The 22,294-nt window shown below is 27.0% G+C and overlaps 1 protein-coding gene across 1 annotated transcript in view; it reads left to right on the top strand.

Moving 5' to 3' along the window:
- The first annotated feature begins 1,180 nt into the window (after positions 1 to 1,180).
- LOC136079998 (uncharacterized) overlaps positions 1,181 to 22,294 on the top strand; it is a 102,553-nt gene continuing 81,439 nt past the window's right edge. The window contains exons 1-3 of the mRNA XM_065796643.1: positions 1,181 to 1,307; positions 9,482 to 9,518; positions 11,178 to 11,267. Coding sequence (XP_065652715.1) covers positions 1,281 to 1,307; positions 9,482 to 9,518; positions 11,178 to 11,267 — 154 coding nt within the window. The 5' untranslated portion in view covers positions 1,181 to 1,280. The remainder of the gene's footprint in view (positions 1,308 to 9,481; positions 9,519 to 11,177; positions 11,268 to 22,294) is intronic.

Genomic DNA, 22,294 nt, shown 5'->3' with positions numbered 1-22,294 from the left:
AACAAAATAAATAAAAAAAAAAGTTGTACTTGTTCTTTTTCATTTTTTTATAAATAATCAGAAGAAATAGTAAAAGTTTCGCCATTTTAACGGATATAAAAACTTATAACGGAAAACGGAGAGTATAGTCTATAATTTTATTTTTATAAATAGAGTAAGAATTTCAAAATGAATAGTTGAACCATACATGTAGAGGTTAAAACTTAGATCTCAAAATAAAGCATTAATACATAATTGATATTACTGATTTCGCAATTGGATAGGTAAATTTTCTTTTTTAATATTGCAATATTATTATTCTTTAATTGTTGTTGTAATTATTACTTCTTATTACCTAAAGTTTGGTTCACTCCTTTTATAGAATATTGTTTAAGTGTTTAAGTGACACGATCCTTAATAGCCATTTCCTAATTAGTTTAAATATGATAGTATTGAGTTTTAGTATGAAAATTGTTATCGTTATTATTGTTATTATTGTTATTATCATTATTACTTTAAGTATATAGTTATTTTAAAATGTAATGATTGTAAAAGAAAACAAATATCTATGAAGGTTATTTAAAAGCATTTAGAAACCAAATCAAAATCAAGCACAGTGTTAATAAACTATCTTCTAGTCTCTGATCAGGATATTTTACTTAAAACAATAGCAGATATTGCCATGAAAGAGTCTGCTTCTGAAGATAGAAAAAGAACATTTCTTCAAATAAAGCACAATTCTTCAATTAAATTCTTTATCAGAATTGAATTTGTGACTTTCTGAAAAAGTTTGTCAAGAAAAGACTAAAAAAAAAAGAAACTTTTTACATATTTTATACCCGATTATTTGCATTTAATAACTAGTTAAATACCAAATACCAAAAAATAAATAAAAATTGTGTTTAATAAAAATTATGCGTTATATGGTTCATCTGAAGAGAAAGAAGAAAAATATTAAATAAGCAAACTTTTTGGCTAAAAAAGATGTCGGTGTCTGAATGTAGTCAAGGTTTAAAATGCTTCTTAAATAATATAAGAATAGTGAACATTATTTATAAAGTAACTTAATAAAATTATATTCAAGAAATAAAACCTATTTACATTTTGTTTTTCAATGAGCTTTATAGCGTTGTATTCATAATTCATCCCACAAAAAAAAGTTAATGAAAAATTTATTTACTGAAATCATACACAAATTTCAAACTGAAATCGTAGAAAATTTTTAAAAGGAAATCACGCAAGTTTAACGTTCCTATGAAAAAAGAAGACCAAAAGTCCTAACGTATTTTTATACTTTAAGAATGAACTTCCGTGTTCTTTCAATTCTGGTAATTATTTTATTTACTACATTTTTTGTTACAACCCTCTCGTTTTGAGGAGGTTATAAACCTTTCATGCTAATATTTTTTAAACACCAAACAATTTTATAATGAGACTTTAAATTAAAACCATTATAAAAAGTTCCGAATCTTTCCTTGTTGAATATTTAATTGTCCTCCTGATACACAATCAACACCTAAAAACTTTAACGAACATTTAAATGTTCTTTAGGAAAACATGCAAATATTTGCATGTTTTTCCAAAAGAAATAGCAAAGAAGAACTGAGAAACAATTAACATTGGTAGGGAGTTCAATTGTATTTAAGTAATCAAAAATTTATTTTTAATTTAATTTTTTTGATTAAGTTTTTAAAAACGATACAATTAAAAAATATACTGTGATTAGTTACTATTGGAAAGAACAGTTTACTAAAACTTTGTTGTCAGTTATAGAGCGTTTTCATAAATTTAAAACATTTTTACAAAAATGAATGTCGTCTTACTATTTTGATTTATTTTATTTTTACTAAAAATGGTTTACTGACTTTGAAAAAATATATACATTCTGAGCATTAAAAAGACACTTGATACATTTTTATTTGTATTTTGAATAGATTTATATTTTGTGATACATCGTACAAATAAGCCTTCAAGAGGAATGTTACTACCCTAATTAGAGACAAAATTGATCAAACCGAAAGAACATGAACCAAGATATCAAGTTGATGTCTTAAAATTTTGAGCATTTTCTCAAGAAATTGTCAAGAAAAGAGACTGTTACTGCTAGTAAGCAGTTTATATCGTCCCAAAAATTTTTTTATAAAACTGAAATTGACTTCAAAATGCTCATATTATAGTTAAAAATGCTCAAAATAGCACATGCCATACTATTTTTAACTAGTGTTGCAGTGGTTAGAGTCCTGGCTCAGAACAAATTGGTCCGAGATTCAACGCCATCTCTAGCCCATTAGACGACATTGGTAAGGAAGGATACGTAAACTTCCTAGTTAAATACTCTTCGGCGCTACTCAGCAATAAGAACGTAAGGACGTCTGGGGGCACCTTAACCACCAAAAAAAAAAAAAAAATTTCAAAACACTGAAATTGAATTTAAATTGCTCAGCTTCTAGTTGAAAAAGTGGTCAAAATAGCCATGTCACACTATTTGATTGATTTAGTTCAAAAGAAAGCAATTTAATAATAAAAATAATATTAACGTTTCTAATAGTTATAAGTAACAGTTTCTAAACTGTTAATTCCGCTAATCAGGTTTTGTTTCATCTGGACTGAGAAAGAGGCCACTGTTGTGTAATCATAAACTAATAGAATCTCTTATAGAACATCATTCAAATACATTCGCCAATATTTAACAGCTGCTTGATGTGAATCAAATTATTTTATTGCATACATTTTTTTTGGGCAGCCCTTTGCTCATATTTTCTTATAATTGCTATTGTATGGGTAATGTTGTAATATTGTACGGGTATATAACCCTTAAATCAAAAAACATACCACAACTCAAAGCTCCCTCACCGAAACGTGTTTGTTAAATTATTTAATGTGCATCAATGAAGTGTTTGCTTCAAACAATATAAAGAAATTACAAAAAAATTTATATAAAGATGTTTTTTATGCTTTTTAAGTTGTTTCATAAATATCGGTACAGTGAAAAGCAAAGTAAATAATTTGTATAAATCAAAGCAAAAAACATTTAGTTTCAATTTTTGATATTTATATTTTTAACAATTTTTAATTTTATTTAATTATGCTGGACTTTGTCACCCCTTGAAATTATACCGTTCTAGACAGCCGCCGTTATTGCATATATTTCATAAGACAACACTGTTTAATGACGTTATTTTTCCTCTCAACACTAAATTGTTGTTAAAAATAACGAAGCCTATCTTTGAATAATTCTTAATTTAACTTGAATATTCTATACTTGAAAAAAAGTCATTGCCATAGTAAAAACTTTTATTATTTAAACTAAAATTACAATGAACCTTTAATGGTTGGGTGTTTGTGTTAGTTAGGGTGCTCGAAGTAAATCTTTTGTACCAAAATTAAATGTCAAATATCCAATATTCAGTTGTTTGCATTTTCTTTATAATAATGCAATCTATTGATTTGTAAATTTACTTTACATATACGCCGTAAACTTTTTATGAAACGCATTACAATAAAGTTTAATTTTGATATCGCCATTTTTACAAAAGTTATAAAATAAGTTGCTCTTACTTGTAGTGTCCTGAAACTTGCTCTTTGTCTGATCCTAGTCAATTGATTTTGTACAATTTTTTTTATTTGGCAATCAAACTGGTTATAAAAATCAGATAAAAAAAATAATAACTCTACCGATATCCAACTTTTTGTTTTGGCCCGATAGCAACAAGGAGTATTTTTTACACACTTTTAACATCTAGCAGACTTCAATATTCTAATTACAAACATTGAAAGTCTTTCTCCTTTAACATTACCCGCAGCCATCCCAGTCAAGCGGAGGAGGTTTTCGAATTATAGAGGTTCAAAATATAGAAAGTTAAACGTAAAAGTTTCTTAAACTCATTTCACGGTGACTTTGTATTTATTCGAATTATGGAGGTCTATGAACTAAGGAGATTTAAACTAGAGAGATTCTACTGTATTAATAGACAGCATATTCCAGACTACTTTACTTAAAAAGATTTCATCAAGCTTGTTTTTATCATTGTTTTAAACAGCTAACTTTAGGGGATCATTTTTGTGAATCCACATGACATTTATAAATATACGTAGATTTTGAATGTATTTATGAAATCGTAAATAAAGTTCGAGGACATTAGGGTTCTCAGTTTTGGATAAACATAGAAGAAATTTTTACAGAGTATTTTGGTATAGAAACTTTTGCAGTTGATTCTTAGGACTAAAAAAATGTTTGAAATGGTCAGCATGCAACGTCATAAACATTTCAGGAAATAATTAAAATGAAATTATTGATACGTTTAACTTTATCAAAAACATTTTCTAAAAATTCATTGAAAGCAAAAAATCAATTTCAGCAAATAAAAATACAGATATTTGTACGACAGAATTTCAACTTTTTAACAATCTTTGGGTAACAATAAATGCAATCAAGCTTAAACAAACTTTTTGCAAATTATGCGAGTAACATTTAGTTGAGATAAATATTAGATATAAAACATTTAAATCAAGTACTTTAACCTCTTTGTGACTATATTACTTAAAGAGGTTAAAGATTCTTTCCTACTTAATTACTTTAAAGAGTGAGTTGCAGAAAAATTCGAAGCTATAACAATTGAGTTTAATTCAAGCCATTAAACTTAAAAATATGCCACTACTTTGAATCGATTAAATACGATGTTGTTTAGCACCTACAAGTTGATAATTAATCAACAACTAGTTAACAAATTATTTTTATTATTGCAACGACTAAAAACAAATTTAAAAATACACAAAAAATCGAATATATAAAGCTACTTATTGTGTCATGCAATGACTTTTAATAAAAACCTTTTTCCCGAGAAAAACCTTGGGGTATGATAGCACAAGTATGTAGGAGTATATTTGAGTTGGTTTTAAAATCTTTTATTATCGTCCGTGAAACGAAAATTGATTTGAAGTTTTTGACTTTATTGCTCTCAATAAATGAGTTACATTTTCTATCGAAAAAATTTAAAGCTTGTTCTAACGCAGTGTACTTACAACTTAAAAACAACGAGAAATCAAAAAGCATTCAATTTCTTTAAAAGTTCAGAAAATCAGATTCTAAATTAACTGATCAATCAACTTAAAAAAAAAGGATTACTCATTAAAAATATTTATTAAAAATTAATCTTGAAGGGTAATTTCTTACAAATCATATTATATAACACAGTATTCTCTACAAAAAAGTTAAAAGAAACGTTTGCTGTTGTAATCAATCAAATATTTTCGAAGATTCTTAGGGTAGTCTGGATGATTACTGGGCTATTTGAACCGCTGCCAGTGATGGTTGAAGTCATAATGAAGTGATTCTGTTGCTTGCTCTGAGTAGATGCCTAATGAATAATTGTGGCGATCAATAAATAGATAATATATTTTTCAGAGAGGTTTTCTGCAATAGCCATCAGAAGTTAAGACTTCACTACTTCACTTCCTAATTCTTGACTAAGACGCATAGTGTCATGGGGTTAAGAATCCTTGTTAGCTATCACATAAGCAGCTACTCTTTCTACTGCTTTTGTGTCTTTTACTGCAACTTCAAGTAATCTCTGTTGCAGTATTCCTTTTGTACAATTATGTAGAATCCCTCTTCTAATCAGTGAAAAGCGTGTTGCCAATTTGTGAAAAGCTCCAATTATGTGGAATCCCTCTTCTAATCAGTGAAAAGCATGTAGCGTTTCTCAACAACCGGGTATTCTTGTGGCTGACTGGTAGTGTTTGTTGTTCAAATCGGTTGAGGGATTCTAAACTTGGCTTTTCCCACAATTCATATCATGCAACTACGTGGTGATTCTCTTGTTGCAAGATAAATCTTTACGTTTTGCTATTCAAGCAGTTAGGGAAGTTTCACAGTTTCACCGTTGTCACTTTTTCTAAGACATAGTTGACAGTTCTCGCAAATACCAAATGGGTCTCTTTAATCTTCAAAGTTGATAGCTTGATCATAAAATTTTTAACAGCGTTTAACCATAAAGTTAGACAGCTGCCTATTTGCTTTTTTTAAACAGAGTAAACAGACAGTTTTTCTGTTATCATCAAGAGCTTTTGCTCGTTTCGGCATTTTAAATAGTTTTGCACTTGTATTTTGCTCAAAAGTCACAATGAAACTGTTTGCAGGCCTTTGCCGAATTTTAAAGTTATTAAAGGGCCTAGGGAATTTTACTTAAACAAGTTGCTTATCTTTGTTAGTATTGTATTTGACAAAACGTACAAATTTTTTGTAAAAAATATTTTACTTTATTTCAAATCAATTTTTCTTTCACGGGCAATCATGGAAAATTTTAAAACCAACTCTAATGTACTCCTACATACTAGTACTATTATACCCCAAAGGTTTTTCACGGGAAAAATGGTTCGAACTAAAAGTCTTTTTGTGACGCAGTAAACTATTAAATATATAAAGCAACTGTTAATGAGACTTAATGTAACAAATACTAATTAGGTTACACATTATGAAAAATGAAACTAAAATTACACTTTATTTTTTAATTAAAATAAACTTGATTTCACATTATTTTAGACAATTACTCATTCTAATTTTTATTAATTTGATAATAAAATCATTGCTCCAATATGTACATAGCAAAGAATACACACACACACACACACACACACACACACACACACACACACACACACACACACACACACACACACACACACACACACACACACTCACTCACACATATATATATATATATATATATATATATATATACAAATTATAAATTTTTATAGCTATGATAAAGATCGTAGCTTTAAAATACATAAAATAATGTATAAAAATACATAGAATTATAATTAAACTTGACTAAAAATGAAAATGGAAAAATGGGTTTTATTAATGATCTTTAAAACTACATTTTAAAAATTATTAATAAACCCATTGCGCATGTGTCGTCCGGGGAATATCCGTCAGAAGTCTTATGGTTGTTTTGACGTCCGTTAGACATTCAACGGATGTCCCAAGTACGAAGCGTTCCTACTAGAAATAAGCAATAAAAACAAGTATTGATTAACTGATGACTAAACGATGTCATCTCTTTTTAAATTTACTATAATAATGAAATTTAATTTATAATAAGTAAAATATCTTTTATAATTAAATAATGAAATCATTTAAAAAGCATGGAGCAAACATCAAATATTTATATGTTTATATTTAAGTCAAAAAATAATATTATGCAAAATTTACAATGATTGGAGCCTGGGAACAAAAAACTCGAAATTATTTTGCCCCTTTCCTGCCTTAAACGTGAGAGCAACATATTGATATAATACTTGTTGTAAGAAAATTTTCTAAAAGACCAAAAAAAAAATGTTGGATCCGCCCCTGTATGACTGTTAACTTTTACGCTAAAGCGTATCAGTTTGCTAATAAAATATTATATGGAGTATAATACTGTGAAATAATACACTTCTCAATACTGTCTTGAGGCACATTCGCTTTAGAATGCACAAAACGGTTAAGTGGTAAAAAAGCTGTAAACGTCCAAATTCATGTGTTGTTTTAATATTAAATAATTTTAAAATTCGCTTTAAAATCTTAATATTTAATATAAAATTACAATTTTTTATTATAACCTCATTGAAAACATACTCCTCAAGTCCTTTTTAATGGCGCAAACATAAAACATAAAATATTTTAAAAAAAGTTTGACAAAATTGCTGTTTGTATCAATATGCAACCTTTACCCTCTATTAGAATTTGAAATTCTTCAATAACTTAAAAATTTAACAATACACTCTATCTTTTAAGTAAATTTAGTAAGTTTTATTAAGTTATAGGTCATCTTTATCTAAAAAAGATGATTAAATTTATTTAACATAATATTTTAGGTAATTATTGTCATTTCTTGTTATTTCAAATATCTGTATAAAGTATCAATATTAAGTTGGATTTGCAAACTATCACACAGACTAAAAGAAAATATTGAGTTCGTTATGAAAGTTTACTGCCAAATATGGTTCAATGTAAGAAGTAATCCATTATACTTCGAAGGTATTAGAAATTTTTGGGTAACCATTAACTTTTCCAGTATGCCAGAAGTGACATAAAAAATCATCAATCAAATGATACAAAATTATGTATTTTTAATGCATCAGAGAAACATGTTTATTGCTATGATATCAAAAACTCACCCACATGTAAGAAAATTGGCATTTTAACAAATAATTAAAGCATGGCCTATAAAAAAACAAAGTTTGACAGTTATTCGTATAAGAAATTAATTTGAAGCAAAAAGTTAGGCAGACCTAATTAAATGGCAAAAATCTGAACTCAAGGAACCTCCAATTACTGTGAGCAGCATCTCACACTAAAACCTCAGATGAAAATCTTATAGAAATGTTAACAAATGGTTATGTTCCAAATGTGCAGCATTTTCCATGCCATATCAAGGAGGAGAGAAAAGCATCACACTTTTAACCAAGCCTTCGGCATCAGGTTTGCGGTTCGGATGGTAGAAATAGCTTCATTTGTGCAAGACTTGCATCGCAAAATTTAATGCATGTTTTCCACACAGGAGACAGTTTAAGACAAAGACAGATTAAGACAGTGTAATAAATACTCACAAAACAGTATTTTTTCGTAATAACCCAGCCCTTCAGCAATAACTGAAGTTCTTAAAAATTGCAAACATTTCTAACTGAGTAATTGTGTAATATTTAAACTCTATTACATATTTAACATATGCATAAAATTTGCTATTTTTGTTTTGTAAAAAATAGCAGAAATCTTGTTTTTTTTTAAAAAAAAAAACAACTCCCAGGCGCCTATTTTTTTTTAATTTGGTTTAACTGAAATTTGAATCAATGTGCAACTCTTTCGCTCTATTACAATTTGAAAATCAAAAAAAAAAATGTTTTTCGATAACCCATACTATTAGAAAAAGATGTGCTTTATTTTACTCAATAAAAGTTTTAGCTGCAATTGATCACTATAACTGTATAGAGCAACTACAGCTCATAGTATAGAATAAACAAATGTCTAAAAAAGTTGAACAACTCCACAAAGTTAAGTTAACAACTCAAAAAAAAAAAACCCCACTCAAACTATATAACAATAATTTAAAGCAAATAGGTAACAAAAAATAGATCGAATTTGTTTTTAATAATTTTAATTTTCCTAATAAAATTGAAAGAAAAATAAAATAAAAAAATAAAATAAAAGCAACAAAAAAATCTTTATTTTTATGTTTCGGTCAGCGATGTTTTCTCTCGTATATGTAAACTTAAGAGCTCTTTGTCAACACGCACGAATGAGCATTAGCAGCAGAGAAATTCTCATTCAAAAAAATAAAATAATAGTTAAGACTTTTCAAAGATAAAAAATAACTTATCATTTTTCTTCAAAAATTTTAAGTTTTGATCTGATGCCTTATAAATAAAAATTAAAAGCACATATTTTAGTCATCTTTTTTAATTTTTGTGTTATTTGATTTCAAGTCAAAGCAATTTTAATATTTTTTTTATGATTTAGATTTGGAACCACTTTAACTTAATATTGTATTCAAGAGGTAAAAGTTTTTTTGCATCATGATTTTTTTCTTTAATAGTTAACTTTTAATATTAGACATTATTTTTTATTATCAGGACACTAAAAAATAATTTAACAGTCTTTGGATGTTGGCCGGTATTATTTTTATCCCTTTTAAAGGAACAGAACCATGCATCCTTTGATAATATGTTAGCACTCTTGACAATCCATTATAACGGATAGTTTTGAACTTAGTGCATTTATGTAGCGAAAAAAAAATCCAATTTTTATTTCATACACTTGCCTATGTATTTTTATAAAATGCTTTGTATAAAAAAATAAAATGCTTTCCAAAACATTTAAAAAATTTAAAAATTAAACACCTTTACTATAAAAATTGTATAACCTTAGGCTCTACTTAAATCTTTTTTTAGATATGAAATCCAATACTTTTTTTTTTTTCTCAATACCAATCTACCGATGCCAAAAAAATATCAATACTGCATTCCAATACTTAGAAAAAAAAACTAACTTAAAGTAAAATAAAGCCAACTTTTTTTCTTTGCATCAAAATTTTTTTTTATATCAAATCATAATACAAATAAAATCAATCCAACGACTAAATCAACTGTTTTCACTTTATACTTAATAAATATCAAAATAACTTGACGAGCTTGTTAAACTATCTATGTGCAATTTATAACTTGTTCAACAGTTATATATTGCACATATATAGTTTAATTTTTTTTTATCTTTTCCAACATATTTCAAAACATAAGTATTTTTATTTTAATAATTTTTAAACTTTTAATAATATTTAACAATTGTATTTTAAGCACAATTCAATAAAATAGATGTATGTCTCTTTTGTTATATATATATATATATATATATATATATATATATATATATATATATATATATATATATATATATATATATATATATATATATATATATATATATATATATATATATATAATATATAAAAGAAATATCTGATGAGTATTTATTGATGAGTCACAGTGTTAAATGAAACTGAAGTGAAAAGCTTACTAAAAACTAAAAGAAACTAATAGAACTAAACTAAGAAAAACTAAAAGAAACTAAAATGAAAATAAATTTTTTTAAATGATTTTCTACTAATTTATAATTGCTCTGTTCTTTTAAGAACATTGAGCACTCTATTCTGTAGAATACATTTTAAAGTTGTTTAAATATATATAAATATATATATATATACATACATATATATATATATATATATATATATATATATATATATATATATATATATATATATATATATATATATATATATATATATATATATATATATATATATATACAAATATATATAGCTTTATAGCTAGATTGATATTGAAGTAACTTAAAATAAACTTGCCTTGGTAGAGTCCGCCCATAACTTGTGGGTGCAGAATTTGTGACAAATGAGTTGGTAAACAAATTAACAAGGTATTATTTTCAATGCATAAAAATATGTCCTAACAAGTTACGTTTGCCTTGTGTCCATCTTCGACTAAAGTATGAGTACCTACAACTTAGTGACTATGGTAGTTTTACTTTTAATAACTACCTACAAAAAAACTATTGAAAGAAAATAATATATTCATTATAATAACATTGCATTTTTAAAAGTAATATTTAGTTAACTATATGAATTGTTATTTTTTGATAGAAACTTGGGCAGAGTTTAACCATACGTGCCCTGGCATATATTGGACAAAATTTATTGACGCTCAAACAAATTTTAGCTGCAATAATAAAGGTTCGTTTTTTATTGTTTGATTAAAATTATTTTTAGAACTAACTTTTTATGGTTAGTATTTAATTATGTAAATAAAAATTTTGAATAGAAATAATTAGCAGCCTTGAGCAGACAATTAATTTAATTAATATTTTAAATTCAGCTGTAAAGCTTGCTGGTGTCTTCAGGAAACTTTTATTTAACAAAATTTGGATTTCAGATTTTGTGTAATCCCTAGTTAAAAAAAAAAAAAAATACTTGTCCAACAAGGATTTCATCTTGGTTCCCATTAATTCCACACAGAAACCACATAAGAACTCATATGAGACAAGCGTTTTTTTTCACTGGGTCAATGACTTTTCATACTCGTAAAGGTTCATTTGATGCGCTTTATCTACATGCAAGTAGTAAAAATTACAAGTTCTACGGTTTGCCATATTTGATTTTTAATTAAGCCTTAATTACAATAAAGTTGTAGGTTTTAGCAGGCAATCTGTTAAAACCTAAGTCTTTAACCATTAAAAGTGGCTGATTATCCAATATATATATATATATATATATATATATATATATATATATATATATATATATATATATATATATATATATATATATATATATATATATATATATATATATATATATATATATATATATATATATATATATATATATATATATATATAGCGGGTGATGCAGAAGTTATCGAACAAATCCTAATTTCATTATTTAAGCATAATAATTAGTTTTTGTAGTTTTATGCGTAGGCATAAACGTTCCATAAAATATAAACTTTATTATTTGAAACACAATTATTTAAAATGAGGTTAAATGCAGCTGAACGAGAATCTTTTCGAAAGCGAATAAAAATATTTTTTGCAAAAACACCTAATATAAAAAAAAAAAAAAAAAATCGTAAATCATTTTGAAAGGGAAGAATTTGCTCGAAGTACAATATATGATAACCTAAAAAGACTTGAAACTGTTCAATCATTTTCTGATAGAAAGCACCCTGGTCGTCCGACATCCTGGACTAGAGAAAAGAAAGCCGAATTAACGAGACTTGTCAACAATCGAAAATGGGTCAGTCAGAGATAAATAGGTATTAAATTCGGTGTAAATCAATCAACAATTGGTCGTCAGTTAAAAAAAATGAATATTAAATATAGAAAACATGAAAAGACTCCAAAATACACTATAGAACAACATTGATATAAAATATGTGGATTATACCACATATTTTACGGATCTTAAATGCTGTATATTTTAAACCAAATGGTATAAACGTACTCGATACCAGATAAATGAACGTCCGAATGCTTCTATGATGATATTTGAAAATCTATTAATTAAACAGTAATTCGAAAACAACCGTTAAAACTTTCAGAGAAACAAATTTATTTGGTATTCACTACTTTATTCAATTTGGGAATTTTAATATAAATAAATGCGGAATTTTTTAATCTACCACATATGTGATATTTTCCACCTAAAGCCCGAGTGAAATTTACCGTATGCTATTATAACGAAATTTTCCAAAATTAAAATGTTGAAAAATGTATGTATTTTTAAAGAACTGCTATTATTACCTACATTCAAAACAAATATTAAAAATTTTATTTGCTCTTTTGCTAATTAAATCTCATTTGTTGTATCTTGGGTTTATGAAGTATTGCCTTGACTCGTTCAATACCAGAATTTTTAGAATCTTCAAACATTTTCTGAAAATATAAAAAATAAATACTAATGAATGCAATTCTAAATAATAACGGTGTGGCGGAATAGGGCCACCACACCGTTATTTTTGATTGTCGCAAATTTGTTTGACGAAAATGTGAAAAAGGATTAGCGTCGCAAACTGTCACATTATTGGTTGTTGAATAACAGAATAATGAATAATGTCACAAATAAATTTAATGAATAATTTTGAAAATAAATAAAAAGGAGAATGTAGTAAAGGAGTTTAATTAATAGTTGCAAAAACAAAAAAAAAAGAAACGGTGCCGCAAATAGTAAAATTGAAATAATGTTGAAAACAACAAAAAAGGAGTATTGTCGCAAATAAATTTAATGAGTTGTGTCAAAAATGGAAAAAGGAATATTGCCCTAAAGGATTTTAAGGAATAGTTTTTTATTTATTAATTTCGTCATTAAAAAAAGAATACAATGCCGTTTTATATAAATAAAATTTACATGACCGGAGCTAAAAGAAGACAATATTTGCCTTTTTCACTACGCCCCGACTTGCTTTCATCAGCAAGCGTATACAATCATTAAAATGTAAACATAAAATTACTTTGTACGGTATAAAAAATAAATACAAGTTTTACAAGTATGTTAAGATCAGTACCTAATCTATAATCAAAAGAAAATCGTAAAAAAAAAAAAAAATCATAATAATAATAATTACACCTAAGAATTAAAAATAAGTTAATAGGAGAATTTAAGGAAAATTTAAATTAAAATTAATTAAAAAAGACCAGTTAATAAGATAGGTGTTAAAAAAGATAAAAAAAAAAAAAAGGCGAAATAAAGAATCTTAAAAAGAATTTAATTAATTAACATCGTTAAGAAGTTTTTGTGCATTTTAGGTTGCTCATAATTGTAATTTGAAAACCTTGTAGGGTACTCGTGGTTAATTTTATTGTTAAAGTGTATTAAATATTATAGGAGTTACTTTATTATGAAGTTTGTACATAAATATAAGAATTTGATAAAGGTTCAACTGAAAAACATTAAGTATGTGATGATTTTAAAGTAGTTCTTTAGAATGTGTAAATCGACCTGCACCTGAAATAAATCTGACAGCGTGTTTTTGTCTACTAAGCAATTTTTTAACTTTACTTACATTAGAGCTGCACCATGCAATATTTGCATAGTTTAATATAAAAATGTATGCGGGAAAAATATAAGACTTTTAAACAGTTTTGGTTTAATAATTGCTTAGCTTTGTATAGAATGCCAATATTTTTTGAAATTTTAACTTCTAACGTTCTTATGTGTTCTCTCATGTCAAATTTTCGTCAAGTATCACTCCTAAAAACTTTAATAATGACTCTTTAATTACTTTAGAGTTACAAATATTAAGATCAGGAAGTTTTAATGGAATATTGTCTTTATCGTGAGTTCTATGAAAAAAAGTATACTTAGTTTTATTTAAAAATAAAGGACAACTTGTTTGAATTAAACCATTCTGCTAGATTTAAAAATTCCTTGTTTACTATTTTAAATAAAAGGTTGACATCTCCATTAGAATAAAATAAATTTGCGTCATCTGCAAATAAAACCGAATTTAAAATGTTTGAAAACTTATGAAAGTCGTTTACATAAATAAGGAATAACAGTGGATCCATAATTGAGCCTTGGGGAACACCGCAAGCTATAGTCAAATAATCAGTTTTTCCTTCTTCGTGTGCTATGTTTTGTTTTCTATTACCTAGATAAATTTTGAGCCATTCTAAATATGTGCTTTTAATTCCATAACTTTCAAGTTTTTTTATAAGAATGGTATGGTCACTGTATCAAAGGCTTTGCTAAGATCTATAAAAACTCCGAGGGTAAACTTACTTTCGTCAAATGCTTTAAATATATCGTGAACAATTTTAATAATGGCATGGTCAGCTGAATACCCTGGCTGAAATCCAAACTGTTTATTATATAGAATATAATTTTTATTAAGAAATGTTAAAAATTCGGTTATACATAATTCGCTCTAAGAGAAGCAGGGAAGAATTGAAGTTGGTCTGTAATTTTCAAGATTAAAAATGTCTCCTGATTTGAAAATAGGTATGACCCTCGCAATTTTAAGTTTTTCCGGATAAATACCTAGTTTTGAAGATAGATTAAAAATATGTAAAAGAGGGATTATTAAGTATTTTATCGATTTTTTAATTACGTTGCTACTAACATTATCATACCCCACACTTTTGTTTAGTTTTAAAAGATATACTGCATCTAAGAGTTCCTTTTCAATAATTTTATGATTATCCATCTCAGAGGTCTTGTTAGGAGTAAAACATGACTCAAAGTTTACTTCAGCAGTTTCTATTTTCGACGCTAAAGTGGAACCTACACTGACCAAATATTGATTAAGTGATTCAGCAATTAACGATTTATTTGTATTCGTTTTTTTTTTCAATGTTTAGATTTATAGGAAGACTTAAAAGTTTGTTTTGTGCCAATTACTTCCTTAATTATGTTCCAAGTATTTTTTGGATCATTTTTATGTTTTATGAAATGCTCGATATAGCAACATTTCTCCAATTTTTTAACAACCATCTCAAAGACACATTTATAATTTTTGTAATTAGTTTCATTCTTGAAAGTCTTTTTTTTGAGAAACTTATTATATAACCGTTGCTTTTTTTTGACGACTTTTTAATTCCAGGCGTTATGCATGGATTTAATAATGTTTTTTTTTTCTACACATTTTGTAACTACAGGAAAAGCCGTAATGTAAAGTTGTAGTAATTTATCAATAAACTTATCGTATGCCTTATCTGTGTATTCCATATCAAGGAGGTCATCTCAATTTAAATTTGATAAAAGAGTATTAAAATTTTTTATGGATTTTTCATTTATATTTCGCGAAATTTTTTTAATTTTTTGTGCATAAATGTTAACACATTTTTGTGAGATATGAAAAACAGGAAAGTGGTCCGAAATGTCGCATTTAAATATTCCTGTTTTATTTTTGATTTGAATTCATTGGTGATCATTTGATTAATAATTGCTGCGCTTTCTCTAGTTATTCTTGTGGGTTTATTAATTAGTGGAATATAGCCTTTCTGATATATGACATTAAAGAAATTATTTATATTTGTATTTAAATGACGCATGTTCAGGTCAAGGTTAAAATCACCTACAAAATAAATGCTTTTATTTTTGCTTAATTTATTTTTAATTATGTTTTTAATTTGATTTTCGAATTGTTTTATTGAGCCGGACGGTGGTCTGTATAAAACGTGGATGATAATGTTTTTTGTGGTTTTATTTATTATTTCCACACATCGTGATTCACAATCATTCGTGGTTGAGCACAAATCTTTTTTCAGCTTGTATGACAAAGAATTACTTATAAATACACACAAATCCTCTCCTTTCTTCCCAGATCCTCTAAATTGATGAATCACTTTATAATTTGGTAGCTGAAATTTTGTATTTGTCTCGATATATTCATCAGTACACCATGTCTCGCTGAGACTAATAATTTTAAAATTAAATTTTGCCTCACATAAAAATAGTTTAAATAATTCAAAATTTTTGAAAAACTCCTTTTAAATGCAAAATTTAAAATGAATTTGCAACTAGTCCTTGCATGATGTTTTCAGTTTTAGGGTCATAACATAAAGTAATAATATTTTGAAATACATTATCTTACTAAAAAAATTAATATCCTGGTCAGAATGCTTATCATATCTAGAAGTATCTTAAATTTATTTTGTAATGAATTAACTTCTGAGTTAAGTGTAACATTATCTTCATTCATAAGTAGGGTATTTTTTATAAACTGTTTAATCATATTTTTCCAAAAAAAAAAGGATAGAAAAAAAAAAATAATGATAATAATAATAAATTTTTTTTTTTAAATATAAATGATAAAGTAATTAAGCACTCACTTTATTTTTCCTAAATTCTCTAACTATAAGTTTATCATACTTTACAGAAGAATATTTACCATTTTTTCTATGCATCTTCATTTCTTCTACGAGTTTTTTCCTTATGACCATTGTTTCGAAAGAGAAGTCTTCTTTGATGTATATTCCTGATCCTTTAAGTCGGTTAGATAGTCGGTAGCACCTTTATTTTGTCTTTGCATTGTAGAATTTTAACAACAATTGTTCTAGTTTTATTTTCTTCTTTTTTTCCAACTCTGTGAGCCCTCTCAATATCAACGTTCTTAATATTTTATTCTTTTTCAAATGAAATTAATAATTTTTTTTCAATTTCATCCGAAGTTTCTTGATCATTTTCGGGAAGCTCGTCGATGCGAAAATTATACTTTCTGAGTCTATCTTCTAGCTGTCGTAATTTATTCTTTTCCTCTTCACCTATACTTTTTTTGTTTTTAATTTTCTTTTCTAATTCGCATACCTTTATTTCTTGGATGTCTTGAGTAACTGTTAGGCTTTCTTCGATATCTTTTTTTGTCTTTTCTAGTATTCTTACTCTCTCGGTAATTTCTTTAATAGTAACAAAAAAAAAAAAGTAAAATGTAAAAAATAATAACTATGAAAGTTTGTTTAGATATGAAATAGCCTGCTACCAGGGGCTTCAGTACATACACTAACTATCTTAGAGCCTGATGCTACAAAGGAGTGTCGCTACATTGACTGAAGGATAGGGGTTTGGTAGCAATCTTTTTTTCATTATTCTTTTTCTTTCATTTTTTTTTCCATAACTCGTATACTGTAAAGATAAGCAAAACAAGTAATCAATTGCTGAAATTTACTACTTGCGACATTATTCCGATTGCTTTTTTTTTTGTTTTTGACACTATTTATTAAATTCATTTGCAAAACTTTTCTTTTTTTTTACGACATTAGACCTTTTTAATATATTTGATACTATTCTGAAGTTTATTTTTCGACACCATAGATGACTTGCGAATGTATACGTTCTCGTTTTCAAAAAAAAATACGCGCGCATACTTGAAGGCAGAAGACAAATAATTCGGAAATTTTCCAGTATAAAACATTAAGTTTTATGCTGGATGATTGTATGTTTTGTTAGGAAAATTATTCACTTATAGATCTTTTAACAAGAATTAAATTATTTCAACCAGTTGTAGTGCCATTAGGTACTCAAAAAATATGTGAAACTAAAGTGGGTTTGAAATTCATAAAGATTCTTTTGGAAAATCAGCTTTTTAAAAAGGAAGACGCAGAAAATGGATTAAAGCTAATCCATGACGTAGAGATGGGATTAAAGCAGTCCATAACTTTCATAACATTGAAGTTGCTTCAATTTCTAATTCGATCCAAAAAAGAGAGAAGTATTCTAATGTAAATAAACGTAGTTTCTTATTAATATTATCATCTACGATGATAATATCAATAAGGAGCTTGATAATAGAGCTTGATATCTATACTAAGTATACTGAGAAATAATACTGAGAAATAATATACCAAATATACTAAAACTATACTGAGAAATACAAGAGCTTGATAACTATACTGAGAAAATAAATTATGACACCAAACCACCTATTAATAAGTTTACCATTTCTAAATATTTTTAATACAGTATTTATAGAGCAAACTTATTCCTTTCAATTAATAGAGTGCTAAACTTAATGGAAATACTGAACTTGAAAAATAAGCTTGATTTGAACAAAGTAAACATACTTCAAAACTTACTTCACTCATATTTGATGTTGAAGGACCATCTTTATTTTGTGCTTATAAAGCACAATAATAAAAAAATTTAAATTCAAGATAGCCAACTTGGTTTAGTTATAAACATATTAATACCATTTAATGTCTAATTGGTATATAATAAAAACCATCTGGGGCAACTAGTTTTTTTTATCTCCTGACTGAGTGATTGTATATCAGAAAGATTACTATATCACCATTAACTCTTAGCAGAAACTTGAACCTGGTGGCTATATTCTTGCTGATAGAGTGATTCTATCACTTACTACTGTTATTCGATAACTATTGTGTTTTTTTTTATTTGCAAAATAATATGATTGTATCTTTAGGTTATATATTTATTAATTTGCTGAATAAAGCCTTCCTTAACAGCTTGAGTTTTAATGTACTATTATTAATTCACCGGGACTCAATATTAAAAATGCTATTGGGGCAACATTAAAAATCATAGTTTTTACAAAAGAATACAATTATCTGGACGCAAAATCTTGAAAGCTTTTAAACGTATCTATACATAATGTTCATGAATAGAGGAATTTGGTATATAAAATGTCTCCCGTTAATTATATGACTGTGAGGATCACTCACAGAAAATACCATGTTGAATATGAATGCCTATGATAATTTATTAAGAGTGTATTTGATTAATGTAAATGTATATAATCAGGGTGGCCAGCAAATTTTCTTGTTAATTTTCCGTGACTTTTCTCTAAAACTTTAACATACAAAGCAACAAAAAACTTCACATATCCCTTTACTTTTACCCAAAAACATAAACTTTCTTCAAAAGCAATCTCATTGACTGTTAAATAATGATATTAAATAATGAAAGAACAAAAAAATAAAAAAATGAAAAAAAAAAAAAAAAAAAAACCGTTATTATGGACTTTAAAAATACATTTCTTGCAATCTTATTTTTTGCATAATTAATTTCTTGAATAATAGTAAATTTATAGAAAAGCATTATATTATTTGGAGAATAAAAATCTAAATAAATTTTAAAGGAGGGTATCAGGTTTAATTTGTCAATTGTCTGGTTTAAAAAATTCTTTATCACCTTTTTGTGCTGTACTGAACTTATTTTTTTCTGACACAAGTATAAAGTTTTTAAAACTACCTAATTTTTTTACAATACTATAACTTTTTCAAAACTAGGTCTTTATCATTTGCTGTTTACTTTCCTACCATTTCCTGTTGACTTATTACTACTTTTTGCTACAATTGGCTATATTAAGTGTCTCTACCCACTTAACTTCGAATGCTAACTTACTAGTACTTAAAAATATTCAATTACGATGTTGTTATTTATTAAATTTGAAATTATTTTTCAAAGCAATATTAATTGAAAAAGCAAATAAGAATTTTTGATGTTGTTGTTATACGTAATCAATCTGAATTTAAAGTTTGCAGAAGAACATAAAATATATACATAAAAGTTTTTTATAGCAATCAAAATTTATAAAAATAATAAATAACTAGAGGGTTCTTCCCAGGAATTTTTTATATTTCATATTTCCCGTTACCCGCGAAAATTACCGATATTTTACCGGGAAAAAAATTAAAATCAAAGAAATACTTGTGTATATATTTATTATATTAGGATAATAATTTATTCAAAATAAAAATATGTTTATGTCCACAAAGCTATTAAATCTGTATAATCTGACTTTAGAAGTCACCTAAAATATAGAAAATGTAAAAATCAAATCATAGTTTTTTTAATTTAACGTGATTCCGAGCAAACATTAAAGTCATTATTTCTAATACAAAACGCTAAATGCTCCCCTGTGGCTTGTAAAACGTGGTTCAAAACAAACGCATAAGTTTCAAATGCCAAACGCTAGTTACTCTTTAAAGATTGTATTTAAATTTATTATTCAAGAAATTTCGAATAACTTTCAGTTCTGCCGTATTGAAAAGTTAAGTAAGTTTCAAAATGCTCATACTTTTTAACTCCAAAACTAATTTCTTTGATCTAATATTTTTATTTTTTTTAAATTTAGAATCGCCGAAACATTGTTTTAATCATGGCTGATTTAGTGTGGAAATATTTTTTAAGAGAAAAAGGAGGCGAACAAGCCAACTTGAAATGTCCAAATAAATTATTAAGTTGTATGGGCTCGTCAATCAGTGGATTTATAAGACTTTTGCAACATGTTCTTAACATTAATATCAAGAAAAGAAACTTTAATGACGATCAAATTGCTGGTTCAAGTAACTATGAGACAATTCCTGCAAAAGCGAGTAAGTCTCTCGCATCATTTTTTTCTAAGAAACAGTCCTTAGCAGAGATAATGACCAGACTTGCGGCCGTTGATGGATTTTTAGTTCACGGAATATACAAAGGTGAGTATATTCGTCAAGCATTAAGTGAAAAACAATATCATCTTTCAAAAGGTAAAAACAATGTGACGACACTAATTCATGAATATTGTGCTATATTAATAAATGTGCTATAAAATATAGGCAATAATTTTATAGTAAATTAGGAAAACCAGTTTGCATGTTTTTCTGTTGAAAATTATGTAAAGTAATTCACATATTATATCTCTTACTAACCATAAGCATATTTGACTCAAATACTAACAGCACAACCCACAATCTACTCAAACTAAAAGCCTGGGCAAGTGCTACTTCAAATTAAAGTGCTCAAAAACATAGTTTGGTGAATTTTAAAAAGACTTACATTTATAAAAATGCCAGATTCTGCAAGATCACATGAAGACAACAGGAAGGTTGCCTGCTTCATGTGCTTTCAAAAGTGTTATAGACAAGTGACAACGTTTATCATTAAAAAACCTCATTCTCTACTTGATAAACCAATTGATTTATCTGATACTTAAGTCCTGAAGGGAATATGTGAGAATTTCAAAGTGAAACTGAGGAAAAGGATTCTGGCCAGCCTGTCCTCTTGCCACCTATCTTTAACTACAAGAGCATTCAAGTTAGAACAGAGACACTAAAACAAAAATGTGACTGTCTTATTTGCAAATTGGAAGGCTAAAATTAAATGAAAAGAAATCACTCAGTACTGATCCGATGCCATCATCAGCAGCAAAAACTCACAGAAGGTACTCAGAGTGTCTTGCTCTCATAGGCAGAGGCCTTCCCCATGAGTGCAATCAGGCAACATTTAGAAAAAGATGTAAACCCTTGTGACAAAAGACCAAACATTGGCAGAGCAGATTACATCTTTAGTAATTTTTTCAAAAGATGCATCTCCACATAGAACAATTAGAGTTGCACAACATAGTGGGAGAACTCTTCCCCTCACAAAAGGTAAATTGTTAATATCATTTTAGTTTTTTAAGATATAAAATTTACTATAAAAATAATAGAACCCCACATCATTTTAAATTTATTGTCAAATTGGTTTAGTGAAATTTAGATCTTATTAAGCTTTGTTACACTATTCAACTAATTTTTCTGTATTTTAGGATCTTCCAGTGCCAAAAAAGTTTTTGACAATGCTCCAACCATGACAGTGAAAGACCTTGTCACTGATCAGGTGAATACTAATTTGTCAAACTCTGGTGTCAAAAAACTTGCATCAACAATCAATCAAGTCAGCAGAACAAAAGTTATTGAAAGCAATTTTCATGCAAAGTTTGATGCCTTTGGAAGACATTTATCAGATCATTTCAAATAAACTGACATTGATGTGTCAACTGA

This window comes from Hydra vulgaris, chromosome 05 (genome assembly GCF_038396675.1).
Source record: "Hydra vulgaris chromosome 05, alternate assembly HydraT2T_AEP".
Lineage (NCBI taxonomy): Eukaryota > Metazoa > Cnidaria > Hydrozoa > Anthoathecata > Hydridae > Hydra > Hydra vulgaris.
The sequence above is the reverse complement of the archived record's forward strand: the minus strand, read 5'-3'. Positions and strand labels throughout refer to the sequence as shown.